This window comes from Phoxinus phoxinus (genome assembly GCF_949152265.1).
Source record: "Phoxinus phoxinus genome assembly, chromosome: 21".
NCBI lineage: Eukaryota > Metazoa > Chordata > Actinopteri > Cypriniformes > Leuciscidae > Phoxinus > Phoxinus phoxinus.
The window spans coordinates 25581571-25596819 of NC_136896.1; the positions used below are offsets into that span (position 1 = coordinate 25581571).

Consider the following 15249-nt stretch of genomic DNA (forward strand, 5'->3'; position numbering starts at 1 on the left):
AAGCATTGATGAAGATACGATTTGGTTTTCTTTGGAAAAATACCCATTTGTCAAAGAGTCTGACATTTTCCAAAGAGACATTTTCCAAATTTAACTAGCAATCATTAAAGCAACAATGTTGAGAAATACAGAGTAATGGCTTTAACTGCAGTTAGTAGAGTCTGTTTTTAGACAGAGTTACTATAACTTAATGGGCCCTATTTTAACGATCTGAAACGCAAGTGTCAAAGCGCAAGTAACTTTGTCGGCGGATCCCGGCGCTGTTGCTATTTTCCCGCGGGATAAATGCCTCTTGCGCCTGGCGCAAATCTAAAGGTCTGAAGTAGCTTCATTATTCATAGGTGTGGTTTGGGCGTAACGTGAAATAAACCAATCAGAGCGTCCTCTCACATTCCCTTTAAGAGCAGGCGCTCTTGTTCCATGGCGGATCGCTATTATAACGGCGGATTTGCCAGCGCACGCCAGGAGCGGTTCACAGCCGAGAAGAGCGACGTTCTCATCAGGGCCGTAAAACACAGAGAAGTGACATTGGGGATGATGGGAGAAACCCACCCAAATTAGCTTTGGTTAAACAGGCGTATAATTTGGGTAAATGTGTAGCCTAATCTAGATTTTTTTTTTTTTTATCTAGATAGATCTTTTTCACATCTTCACGGACACAACAATGATTTCCCTCGTGTGTTAATAGTTTTCCTTGTAATAATGTATGATTTGCAAAAATGAAAACTGCTGCGTCTGTTTATAATTATTAGAGAATCAAAGTGGATGCGCGTTAACACGCTACATTATGGCCAAGCACGCGCCCTTAAAATACCATATCACTAACGCGCAACGCGCCACTGTCTTTAGACTGTTTTTTTCCTGGTCAGTGGCGCAATTGCTTTCTAAAACTGGAAAATAGCACCAGGGAAGTTTTGCGCCGGAACACGCCTCCTCTTTGCGCTGAACCGCCCCCGCGAGCGCAAGTTCATTTCCTAATTTACCGGCGTGCGTCTGTGGAGGGAAAAGTCCGCTGTGCGCTGGTGCAAAATAGGAATGATACATGCGTCGGTGTTCAAAGTCAATTGCGCTGGGTGAAAGATAGGGCCCAATATAATTATTTCTGTACTTTCAGTGCCTAACACCAATCCTCCATACTGTTTACACTGTTGAAAAGTTCAAAGGGTATTGAGAGTAAATGGTGATCTTGGACAAGCTCCCGCTTGTTATCATTGTTATTTAGATTTTTTGTCTGGATGCTCATAGAAATCCTTTTATTATGATCTCCTTCACTTGCTTTCTCTCCCAGAACGGCTATACTCCTCTGCACATAGCTGCCAAGAAGAACCAGATGGAGATAGCGACCACGCTGCTTGAGTACGGAGCTGATACCAACGCTGCGACGCGCCAGGGCATCAGTCCTCTCCACTTGGCAGCCCAGGAGGGCAACGTTGACATGGTCACGCTCCTGCTCGCCCGTGAAGCCGCCGTCAATCTGGGGAACAAGGTGAAAAATCAGCTCAGTTACTTTACGACGCTACTCCACAAAGAGCACATTCAACAGTATTATATATATTTTTCATTTATCTTCCAATTTGGTTTTGGGTGAGTGAAGTTTGTAACAGGAAAAGATCCATATGACCTCATTATACTAATGAAGTCAAAATCCAAATTGACCTTATTTACTTTTATTATCAGCTCCGTTAGTATGCCGTACACTGATGGATGATTAATTTCTGCATGATGTGTCATATCTGTGCAGTTATGTCACTAAATTGGTTGATGAATATTTATGTCAGAGTGGACTGACCCCTCTTCACCTGGCGGCTCAAGAGGACAAGGTCAATGTTTCAGAAGTGCTGGTTAATCATGGTGCCACAGTGGACCCAGAGACTAAGGTATTGGACACACACCCAAACACACATGTTGGGTTTCCATGTTTCATTGGGACTTTCCATCGAGACAATAATATTTGAACTGCACAAAAACTGTATATTGTATGTCCTAACCCTACCCCTAAACACAACCCCCATAGAAAACATTCTGCATTTTTACATAAAAAAAAAAACACCATTTAGTGTGATTCGTAAGCTGTTTTCCTCAAGGGGACCAAAAATGTCCCCACAAGATCAAACATTTCTGGTATTTTTGTCTCCACAATGTAGGGAATACTTGAACCACACACACACGTTAGGTTTCGCTATCTTTCTGGGAACTTCTTAATATACATACATAATGATTTTTATACTGTACAAACTGTATTTTCTATCCCCTAAACCCATAACTCGCAGAAACCTTTTAGCATGTTTACATTTATCATGTATCCAATGAGCATAATTTAGCATGTTTATTAATACATTTACCTCGTGGGAATCGTACTGTCCTTGTGGGGACAGACAGATAGATATGCGACACATACATCCACACACTCTGTCTGGCCAGTCCCCTCATTGGTCACTCGTGTATAAACATCGAACGGCCCCGGCTCAAGGTCGTTCAGTGCGGCTCTCAGATGTTCAGAGAGTGTGAGACACACAACAGCACACAGATCAATACTCGACAGCACAATGACCCACAGAAAACACACTCTCAGCACAGGGAATGATGCAGAGCAATAATAAAGAACAAGTGCTTATTATGTCTATTATTACTCCGCCCTCCTACAGTAGTTATTGTTGCTGATTCAGACAAGCTTTATGGCCCTTTTTTATGTGTGAAAAATGAACGTGCTTGACCGGAAACAGAAGTCTGAGTAATGTGTGTCTGTGTGTTCTGGTTCAGATGGCATACACACCCCTGCACGTCGCCTGTCACTATGGCAATGTGAAGATGGTGCACTTCCTCCTGAAGAACCAGGCTCAAGTCAACGCCAAAACTAAGGTTATTGAAATAATGTTGAGAGAAAGCAGTGTGTGAGGCTGAGTAACTGCATTTCTTTATCTTTCACTCTTGTTACAGAACTGACTTTTCTAATTACTGGTGGGAAAGTTTTAATCTCTCAGTTTTTCTCTCAAATCCTCTCATGTTCAGAATGGATACACACCTCTTCATCAGGCTGCTCAGCAGGGTCACACACACATCATTAACCTTCTGCTGCAGCACGGAGCCTCTCCTAATGAGCTGACAGTGGTGAGTGTCACAAAAGTCTGAATTCATGCACATCTTCAAAACATAAATTTGAATACGGAGAAGTTTGCTGTTACTTTTTAAGCAATCAGGCTGATTTTTGCCTAATGCACTGAAACAAGAGGCAAAAAATCCCATTGACTTACATTGAAAGTGCAGGCAGACAGCAGTCATAAAACGTAAAGTTCTAGTTTATTTTCTACATTGATGATCTCTGCATTGATTTTGCCTTTTTCTTGAACCTACAGAATGGAAACACGGCCTTAGCTATTGCCAGGCGCCTGGGTTACATCTCTGTGGTCGACACGCTCAAAGTCGTGACAGAGGAGACGCACACTACTGTGGTGAGGGACTTTGTGTCATAACATATTTTAAATATATAAATTCTGCAGGATACTGTACACCAGATGTAACGGTGCTTTAGTGCAGAGGTTTTCAACTGGTGGATCTCAGCATAAAAGTGGGTTGCGGGTCTGTTGTGATAGTGTCACAGACAAAAAAAGAATGCTACATACAAATAATAAATGGCGTGTCAATTTACACTTAGAGCTAATAGCCCGCCTGGTTGGCAGAGGCTATTTACACTTACTCCGCCCACTGACGTCTGGTTGGTCCAGACAAGAGTAGCAATAGAGTAGGGGTAAGGCGCGTGGCAGAAAGTTTTGTCCCGAGTTCTAATCTGCCCTTTGTTGAACTCTCTTCTCCTTTTTCTCATCACATATTAAATCGGAAAGGCATTTATTTTCAATAAAAATGAAGAAAATATTAGAAAAGTGTAACGTATGTTTAATAATCAAGTGTTTATCGGTCAGGGTTAGGGGTTGCTGCGTTGTCCCAATAAACGGCATCTATTTAATAATTGTAATAAATATAATCATGTACAATGTTATTATTGCATACCGTTTAATGTACGACAAGACTGAGGTGCAAATAATATCTGCCACTATTTAAAAGTATAAATAGCATCTAATCACTTTTTACACTTATTGCAAAGAAAATGCTGCTATTTTCACTTAGAGTAAATAGTATCTATCGCTAAGAAAATATGCTATTTTCACTTATAATAAAATAATGGCATTAATAAAATACATGATTTAAGTATATTTGACACAGAGCAAAATTAAGCCACTTCTACAATTGCATCTTTCTTTTTATGTTTTTTTTTTCTTTCTTCTTCTTCTTTGTTTGCAGACAGTGACGGAGAAACATAAAATGAATGTTCCAGAAACAATGAACGAGGTTCTGGACATGTCAGATGATGAAGGTAAAAAGAAAAGTTTTTTACGTGATAGTGGTTACTGTTTTCATGTAGTGAATTTTCATGAAAGTTTATTTTTGGCCATTTACATATTATTTCTAACATTTTGTTTATTTAAATTACACAGTCCGTAGAGCCAATGTGCCTGAAATGCTCAATGAGGACTATATTTCAGATGTTGAAGAAGGTATCTCTTATTTTGTGTGGTTTGTTCTTGTAGCACCTGCCTTTTTTCTTTTTTCACATTTTCCAACTAACCAGATCTTCTTCTTAAGTCTTTTTTGTGTTATAGACTCTTTTCACTCCATGGCTGTTGAATATGGCTTTGTACTAGTTGCTAGGCTACTCTTTATGAATATGAAATTCCTCAATATGCAAATCTCCATTGGCTTGCATATTAAGTCTTGGTTTTGCTATTCTATTAACATCTCTACATATAATTACAATTTCACACATACTCTCTTGGTAATTCCAGCCTCTTTGGACAGACTTGTTTTCTTCAAAAGTCTGGGCTTGTAGATAATTGGGCAGAAGTTTGTTTGGCTCGGTCCATTTCTGTTTTGCAGTCAAAACCCATAGAGCTTCAGTGTAAGCTAAAGGATTGAATAGAAGTTTGCCAGTCAGTGCCATGAATGACAATTTTGTGTATCCATTTAATTGATACTGTAACGTGATGGTTATGATTATGAATGCATTTTTATGCTTGCTTTTATATATACTATATAACCCTAAATTATGGGGACAAAATGTCCCTAAAAAGATGTCAATATGCAAAATCCTTGTCCTTGTGGGGACACTTTTTGGTCCCCATGAGGAAAGCAACTTATAAATCACACTACGTGATGTATTTTTTAAATGTTAAAATGCAGAAAGGTTTCTCTGATGGGCAGGTTTAGGGGTAGGGTTAGTGTAAGGGGATAGAATATACAGTTTGTACAGTATAAAAATCATTATGTCTATGAAAAGTCCCCTAAAAACGTGTGTGTGTGTGTGTGTGTGTGTGTGTGTGTGTGTGTGTGTGTGTGTGTGTGTGTGTGTGTGTGTGTGTGTGTGTGTGTGTGTGTGTGCCCTGCAGAGACTGAAGCATGGTGTTTAGTTTCTGTAAACTTATATCCCTGCATACTCCCGGGGCATAACTGACATAACCATAACTCGCATGACTTCTTATTTACATATTACACCTCTGTACCCTGAATAAACACTTCATGTGAATATACTCTCAACATTCTGACATTCAGTTTCTGTATGAAAATGTCTCTTTTACAATATCTTGGACTGACAAAAAGGAATGAATCAATTCTGCTCACATCACCAATTGGCAGCTGAATGCAAACGTCTGGTTGGCATAAAACCTTTCGACATTGCTGACGCTGCTCGCTTTTTCCATCTGATTCTCTCTCGCTCTCTTTGGCAGAGTGGAAGAGCTCAGCTCTGTTTATCCGGTCGTGATGTGCAGTGCTAATAACTCAGATCCCAGGCAAACATCGCGGGTAACTTGCATTTAAAGCCAATGTTTACATTTATTCATTTAGCACATGCTTTCATCCGTCAAAATTGACCCAATTCACATTCTTAATACACATTTTCTTGGTTGCATTGCAACAAACTTTAGGTTCGGCTACATTCTGGTATGGAATGCCCGCTTCCCATGATCTAATAAGTTCTCAATGGATAGTAATGAGAACAGTTGACCTTAAATCCTCAACAATTCCGGTTCCGGTACCCATCAAAATGGACAATTTGTGTTTTTCAGTGTTTATTATAAATGATTACACATCTTCTTTTTTTTCTTTTCTTTTTTGTCCTCGTAGTCTTTAATCAAAATAACTTCCTCTCCCCTTCACAATGACATCTCTTCTCTTCTCTGATGACTTTTTTACTGGTTCGAGGGCGAAAAAATACCCTCTCCCCTCCAGCAACCTGTTCTTCACAGCAAAAGCCGTTTGCAGCTTCCCTTTCATGCCAACTTTAACGGTTCAATTGCAGATTTATTTTTTATTCTTTTTGACTGATTCATTAAAATAATCATTTGTTTGTGAATCAGATGCTGTTGTTTTTTTGCTTCCAATCTGTAAGAGTATAAAATAACACTATGACATAAAAGTTAAAGCTAGATCAAATTAGTTGTAAAATCCCTTTCAATGCTGATCTGCATTTATCTGAAATCTCTCAATTGTATTCTGGAATAACACGGTTGGGATTATAAACAGGTGTCGCAATGTGTTCCGTGATTCCCATATGGAACAGGATTTTGAGTTCCTGGAGTTTGAACGCTGTCCCCAGGGGCCCGTGGTCAGGTGGCAGGCGGGGTTTTTTGTTGGTCTCCCTCCTTTTTTACTATTTGTTCTGCTGCCTGTAGAAGGGCTCTTTTGTGATCCCTCAGTTGTACAGGGTCTGATTACAGAGAGCACCTCAGCACCAGCACAAATTACCATAGAAATACGCCCCCTTCCACATCTATTGTATCCCACCCCAGTCGGGGGCTCCTGAGGCATGAGGAATGCCGAGATCCCATTGCCACACTCGCTCTGAAACTGCCTCGAGTGTTACCTCGCTCCCGTGATGACCTCACACGGATCAGGCTCACGCCAGCCCCTCACCGTTTGAATGTCCTGTCAGGCTACGGCAGAGGGGTGTGTGTATGTGTGTGTGTGAACACGCGCTCAGAAAGAAGAGACTGGATCGCTTCAGACACCGTGGACAGGGCCGTAGTGAACATGTGGAAATAATCGTGCTGTGTGGAGTTTACCGGATTGAGGAAGTGGCTTCTGGTAGTGAAAAAGGACCAAGAGGATCTGTAAATATTTTTAAAGCTGGTGTGAAGATGAAGGATGGATTTGGCAATTAATCGTAAGAGACCTTGTTTTTCCACAAACTGCTATTTTTTATTTGATCACGCTGTCCAAAGGCACACAACATGATCGTTTTAAAGCTGAAGTGTGAGACATGATATGTGTGTGTGTGTGCATAGTTTACTTACAAAACTGTCACCAGAAGTTTGCTAAAACCTGATTTTGAAGGGTTAGTTTGAGTTTGTAATATTTATTTTTGAAGTGTGTGTTATTTTCAGTCACAACTGTTAAATTATAGTGTTCAGGCTGCTAGTGAACCGTTTTATTGTGCAAGAGACTGCACAGACATGGGTTCTTTTTAGGACATTTCACAATTAAATTGTGTAAATATCTGTGTGTGTGTGTGTGTGTGTGTGTGTGTGTGTGTGTGTGTGTGTGTGTGTGTGTGTGTGTGTGTGTGTGTGTGTGTGTGTGTGTGTGTGTGTGTGTGTGTGTGTGTGTGTGTGTGTGTGTGTGTGTATGAAAGAGAGTGAAAGTTGCAGTTCCATGGGGCTGATTTGGGGGGGAGGTGGTTGCCAGGGTGATTAGGAGAAAGGGGGGAAGGGGGGGGGGGGGGGACCATGTTGGAATGTTCTGTCGCCACAATCTCTCTCATAACCTGCATTCACAGCGTAGTTGCATGTGGCCCGTAACAAATAACATGACAGAACATTTATTTTATTTTATTTTGGGCCACTTGCAAAAGTGGAAATAAATCCGATTAAAATCAGATCATACATTCTGGTTAGGGTTTGTTCTAAATCTGTAACTTTGTGTTTAACTTTAAGCATGCAATTCAGCCCAAACAAACAGACATTCAAACTTTTTTTTTTTTTGTGAATCATTTTGGCTATTGAGTATACTGAAAAAAAGGAACCTAAAAATGATCAAATCTTAATGAACTGGTTTTTATCACTATACCAACCTATAAACATTAATTTATGCCAACAAAACAATTTTTATGGGTGAAATAAGGTAGAAATAGCTTGGTAACAATGGCAGGTTATTACTTTTTACAGTGTAAATAATTTTTTTTTTACCTTTCTTTTTTAAATGGTATATATTTTTAAAAAGAAATTTAGATTTAAATGTTTTGCTATGTTCAGTATACAAAATGGATGAACTATAGTCATGATCTGTTTGTATACTGAATTATGATTGCTCATCTTTCATACATTTATTTGCATATTGTATTGGAATTGTCTTATAGAAATAATGTATTATACGTGTTATACAGAAACTTACAAATATTTGTTTAATATGTTAAATTAAAAAATGTTTTTGATTTATTATAAATTATGAATATATTAACTTAGTTCAATATATTAAACTATGATATAATTCGATATATATATAATATAATGTATGATATAATATATGATAATTCTACTATATATATATATATATATATATATATATATATATATATATATATATATAGTATTACTAGTAGTAGTAGTAAGAGTATTGTAATACTGAATACATTAGTGTCACATGTGAGCCACATGTAGATCATGTGAACATCATTCCCAAAAATGAGGAAATCTTAATTGGGTTCTTGATCTTGCAGTGTGACTGTAGTCTTCCTCTCTCTTCTATGCATTAGCTGTAGCTTTTTCTGTGACTCACTTCACTGCTCTGCTGGAGTGTCCATTAACTGCATTCCCTGAAGATGTATGGCCGGTTTGAATCTTGTCATAGATGCATATTAAAAACAGATTTATGGTACCATGAGCTAGTTGGAACATATGGTATTGATGTTCTCGAAGTGCCTTGCTTACATTTCTGTACTTATAATAATAAAATCTAAACAAAGATTGCATGAATCTTCAGCCATGAAAGAGTTTGGGAAGTATGCCAGTGATTGTTGTGGGATTGTGGGGGGCGTTTTGATTTGATCCAGCCATTCATTCTTAACGCCAACATGAAATCAAAACTTTCCCTATTCACTTTGATCCTGCTCTTATTGCCTATGAATCATCAGTTCACTTTATTTCCAAAGAAAAATGGGAAAATGCGTTTTGAATGCCGTTCATGTTGACTTTAAAGGGTCAGTGTTGCTGTAAAGGGTCTTTTCTCCTCTGAAGGGTGTAGTGATTCTTTCTTTTGCTGATAGGTGAGGATGCGATGACAGGAGAAACGGACAAGTACCTGGGACCGCAAGACCTGCGCGAGCTCGGAGACGACTCTCTCCCGCAGGAGGGATACGTGGGATTCAGTGTTGGAGCCCGCACAGCCAGGTAACGGACCTTTTCTTGACATCTTTCTACATTATTATTAAAATTACACTTCATCTGTCACTGTTTTCAGCTAAACATACACAATGGAACGTTGTAGATCTTATGCACTCCAAAAATATTTAGACTTAAATTTAAGATTTATGTTTAAATTGCAAATTTCCACCCACTTGGATGACGCAGTTTTAATACAAACAAACTAATAAACTTAATGTAATGCATATTTGTCAGACATAAGATAGGAGAAAACATTAGGCCATTTAAAGGTACACCCAAATTCTCATGTGACTTTCTTTTTCTCTGTAAAACACAAAATGAGGTGTTTTGGAGACCATTCACCTTAAATGAACAGAACTATAATCTAAATGAGCTGGAATTCATGAATTCTGAATGGAGAGCATTCATGGCTGCAGTACCCAGCTGTTATTTCCTGATTCCTGTCTTATGTGAAGGCTGTGGACTCTTTATTTGCATTTTGTGTTGGCCGCCTGCTGTCATCTTTTGATTCAGTAGCATGTGCTGTTGAGTGAGAAGGCCATAGCTAATGTTTAACCTACATGTAACTCGCTTCAGGGGATTTTCCCTCCGACAAACACAAGTTTGACAGCGTTCAATAATCGACAGGGTTGAGTGAGATTTCAAACTACACGCGAGCTTCATAACAGGAAATTACCATCATGTTCAATAACAGCCCTGAGCATTTGTCACAGAGAGAACACCTTTCATCTAATGACTTAACGTTATGATATATAAAGTGGATTTTATCCTTTGAAAGCCAATGATGTCTCTTGAAAGCAAGAGTCATGTGCTAGAAATGCAGGGATTGGATGTCATATGCTCAATGCCATGTGACTCCTTTTAAGGGATCGTACCACACATGTATGCACCATATTGATTTTCGACTAAATAATCTGTGGCTATTTTTAATGTATTAGTGTTGTATAGGATATTTATTGCCAAATATTTCATATTTAATTATTTTCACCCATTTTACAGAAGTGTAAAGAGTTGAGTAAAAGTACAGATACCTTACAACGAAAATGACTAAGTTACAAGTCACCTATTCCAATACGACTTGTGTAAAATTTTTAAAGCATCTGATTTCAACAGTACTCAAGTATCTTACTAATACTGAATATAGGCTCAAAGATGCAGTAGTCCTCAACACATAAGAGACATGCCAGTGAACAACTTGTGAGGAGAGCAATCGCATGTATATTTTCTAAAATCAGAATGAAACTGAACACTTCAATATTGCAATAATCAAGGCCAACACACATGTCTACAAATTCTTAAATCTTAGTTTAGTTCAAGTGCTCAAAAAGGGCATAAGTAAAGCAATATCCTTTAAAAAGGTGTCTTCAATATGACGGATAAATAAAATAATGTAACATTAAATGCTGGCCTCATCTCATATGTGAAACAACTGAGATTCACAACTACCGGCTAATACACTCACATTCGCATAAAATAGCATTGTTTAAGTTTAGGTGAGTAAGGTATAGTACCTTCAATGCCCCGTAGATGGCAATATCACTTCAGTTGTCGCAGAAATAAACTGCTGCAGAAAAAGTTAGGTGACATGCAAACTGTAGTGAGTAATTGCCTAATTGCCCATTACCCATCACGAATGTATTTATTTATTTAAAAACATAGTTAAGTACAGAGTAAAAGTTGCTAATATTTTAATACTCAGTAAACCTGCAAAGCAGTATTACATTTACTCTAATACTTTATAGCACTGCCATTTTAATTTGTAACATTTTTAAGTACTTATCTTTCTATTTTACTTTTCTATTTAATGTATTTAAGTTAATATTTTCTCTTGTAGCATACAAACTACTTATTGTAGGTTTTTGGTGGGGTCATTTTTCTTTTTTTTTAAATTAAGTAGTATTAATTTTGGCATCTATTTATTTATTTGCTATTTTTTTGGTTATCGGCCTTAACAAGAAATGAATTATCATCATATCACTATAGCAACACCATAAACATTATGATCATAAAGGTTGAACGATCAGGCACAAGAAAGTGTTTCTCTAAAACTGAGGGTCTCTTGATCACGTCGTCTCTCCAGTTGCCATACAGAGAATTGCTTGAGATATATGCATATCTCATAATAACTTCTGTAGTGTTTGGGGGTATTCTATATTTGTCTAAAATCGTATCCTAATGAATTAAAAAGTAAAACAATCCTTAGTTAATTCATCACAATGCAGCACAGAGCCTGTCTCATTCAACCACTGCATTTCTGATTTGTTCCCTTCAATTTCCTCTGTTCTTCCTCTTTCATTCTAAACTCTCACCATAGTCCTAAAGTCAGGTAAGAGGGCATGATGCTTCCGACCCTTTCCACCCCTTATCCCGAGTCATTTTGAAACCATTGTTGTGTACTGTGCTTTGTACATTATTTTTCATTTGATGAAGAATACACATTCTTGTTGTCCGTGGACTATGGTTTCAATTGGTTTTCATGGTTTTCAATTTTAGGTTTATGTTGACAGTTTGGTGTGTGAACCTCAAGTGTTTTTTTTTTTGTTTTGATTTTTCTCAGGTTTGACTGTCGTAAACATTTCAGTTTTTGTCCCTTTGATTCCAGTTACTGTACCGAATAGTTTCTCAATGTAGCTTCCAGGGATGCATGAAGAGCCTCATCAGTTGAATCAAATTTCATCCATTTAATTTAGCAAACTCACAGACCGCAGTACATGTTCACAAGACAGTAGCCATACAGTGCCAGCTTTTGCCCCGAACCGAGAACCGCCACGTCATATTGATTTCTGAGCACAGCCATATTGATATCATATTGATTTGGGCACAGCCTTAGGAAAGAGCATGTGTGTGCTAGCTCAGTCTGCATTAATGCACCTGGCCTTATTGTAAATAGAAATAAAGGCTAAAGTCACGAAAAAAAAAAAAATCCAGTTAAGTTTTTTATAATTGTCATTTTGCTAGCTCTTCCCCTTGATTACTGTTACTCTTTAACAATGTGAATTGTTTTCATGAACAGAGTGATTTTCAGTCAAATGTACCAAAATGTATCAGATATTATTATATATGCTGAAATGCATTGTAACATTGGGTAACACTTTACTTGAATGGGTGCGCATAAGACTGACATTACACCTTTATAATCATGACATGACACATGGGGTTTTATGCATGTTTATAACAACTGTCATTACGTCATTCGCTCAATTATGACATTTTTAATGCAAATAGGACATTTTGAGATGTCTTTGTCATGACACCTTGACATAAACCAATACATCATAACCAGTCAGTTTCTTTGTCATGACAACTGGACATTACCAAGACAACATAACCTGTCATAAATATGTCATAAACATGATATATAGCAGATTCATTATCAAACTTAAGAAACCACTTAGCTTTATGGGTTACCATTACATTAAACTGTCATGTGATTGGTTTTGACATTGGCCATTATAACTGTGTCATGAATGTTTTTCTTGACCTCAACTACAGTGGTACAAATTGAATTTGTCATTAAAATGTCATTAAGTGTTAATACTCTGTCAAATTATTTTATAACAGTGTCATGTATACTTTTCTTGACCTCAACTACAGTGGTACAAATTTAATTTGTCATTAAAATAACATTTATATACATAATGTTGTCTTGGTAATGTCAAGTTGTCATTACCAAGACACAGACAGGTTATGATGTATTGGTTTATGTCAAGTTGTCATGACAAAGACATCTCTAAAATGTCATATTATGAATATGAAGGAGGTTTTATGCATGTTTATGACAACTGTCATAAACATGCATAAAACCTCCTTCATATTCATAACATGTGTCATGTCAGTCTTATGCACACCCCTTCAAGTAAAGTGTTACCCAACAGTGCAAAGCAAATCTGCCATATTTTGAATAAATTTAAAATTTTGTAATAAATATGTATTTTCGAATAAATATGTATTTATTACTATCTGTCAAGTTTGGATACATTTTGGTGGTATTGCATATTTCAATATTTCCCTGTATTTTTACATTTAGATCACTGTTGCCATCATATAATGCTTAAAGACAAAGTTGATCTAAAAATAAAAAACTAATAATTTCATAATTTGAAGTTAAATTGAATTGATTAATAACACTTTTCAATTTTATTTTTAGCTAATCTCAAAAAGAATATCCATTTATATCTACATTATAATGTCGATGCCTAAATTCACTTGAAATATTTAAAATAAATAAGTGTTATTTTGTAGTACATAAAATAGAAAATAATTTTAATACAGGCCATTTAGACTATCAGCCATAACATTTTCGACTTTTTATTAAAATTATTAATTTATTTTATTGGCTGGAATTTTGCACATCTGTGTATCGACACCACAGTGACATGAATAAATGCATAAATTAAAATATGTTAAGTTAGAAATATTGAATTTACTTTGAAGCAAATGTAGGTGTTCTTACTGATGTTCTGCATGTTTATTTAGGAATAAGGGCAGTTTAATTCACGGCATCAACTTTTCAAGATGTATTTAAATATTTGTAAAGACAAAAAAAGTACCATGTTTACAGTAATCCTTCCCAACTATTATAAGTTCTTTGGCAATAACATTTTCCAATAAAGTGGTTTTTGGTTCATTTCTGTAAAATTCCATTTTAAACTATCCAAACACGCAGGTGCTCCTTAGATTTACATCAGAAAAGAGCAAACGTGTGTCTGATAATGTGTAACCACAGTATGTGGCAACAGCTCTGGAAGGATTGGTCAGTGACATTCTAAATTGGGGTTTAGTGAAGGATCAATTTGCTTAACGTTTAAAAGCTGTCTTGCGCAGAGTTTTTGTCTCAGTCATTAAGTCATTCCAAATCAAGTCATAACAATCTGCACATCTGTGAATTCATCTCTAGACAACTTTTCTCCTGTTTTCTCTCAATGTCTAAACCATCACACCACTACAAATGTCTCTCGTGTGGGTTTGATCCTTGTTTTTGGCTATTGTGCATCAGTTTCCCTGGAAGTTGCATGCAATAATGAATGTTTTTGTGTTTGTGTTTGTGTGTTTTGTGTGTATATCACTGTCACTCCCCCGCACTGTATGGTATTAATGTAAATGCCAACAGCCTGCGCTCCTTCAGTTCGGATAGGTCCAACACACTGAACCGGAGCTCCTTCGCCCGAGACAGCATGATGATCGAAGAGATCCTGGCGCCAAACAAGGACACGGTACGCCCTCTTTCTCCTTGACTTCTCAGATTCTCTGTTGCCCTTTTGCTGTCAGTTAAGTTGCTTTTGAGTCTTTATAAAATGTTAAAGTTCATAATTTGTGAATTAGAACAATTAAAAGCACCCAGATCACAATGTTCTCTCCTTCATATAAGCTCAGCAAACTCTAAACTAGAAACTATTTTTCTTAAGGAAATACAATTTTTGCACTAAGAAGAGTAATGGCATAGTATTTTTTAAGTAGGCCTACCATGATAAGGCCATGAAATGTAAATAAGCTTAGTACCATTGTATATAGCAAAACTTAATGATTACCATCTATTACCACCGGTGTACTGCCACAGTATTCTTTATAACAATACTGTTAACGCCATATAAAGTTTATAGTCAGAGAAAGGATCTTCAAGTCATTTTGTCTGTCACTGTTGATCAGTGCATTTGGAGTGATTCAGAATCTGTCTCTTCTCTTCAAATGCTTCAGGGGGTCTGTAGAGACATACCCCACCTTCTTGACTTTCATTATAAGGTATAAAATGCATTGAGGAATTGCAACAATTGCATTGTTTATTATTCCACAAACCAATGCAAACATGAGCTTTGCTCTGCAA

The 15249-nt window shown here is 37.1% G+C and overlaps 1 protein-coding gene across 35 annotated transcripts in view; it reads left to right on the forward strand.

Annotated features, from left to right (window-relative positions):
- The window catches only part of ank3b (ankyrin 3b), a 171185-nt gene that overhangs the window by 125780 nt on the left and 30156 nt on the right, over positions 1-15249 (forward strand). For 25 of the 35 annotated variants that reach the window (XM_079596437.1, XM_079596461.1, XM_079596435.1 and 22 more), the window contains 9 exons: positions 1289-1486; positions 1779-1877; positions 2761-2859; positions 3010-3108; positions 3354-3449; positions 4297-4369; positions 4491-4550; positions 9311-9434; positions 14539-14641. In XM_079596437.1, coding sequence (XP_079452563.1) covers positions 1289-1486; positions 1779-1877; positions 2761-2859; positions 3010-3108; positions 3354-3449; positions 4297-4369; positions 4491-4550; positions 9311-9434; positions 14539-14641 — 951 coding nt within the window. The remainder of the gene's footprint in view (positions 1-1288; positions 1487-1778; positions 1878-2760; positions 2860-3009; positions 3109-3353; positions 3450-4296; positions 4370-4490; positions 4551-9310; positions 9435-14538; positions 14642-15249) is intronic. The other 10 variants (XM_079596466.1, XM_079596469.1, XM_079596442.1 and 7 more) reach the window with 1 other exon arrangement.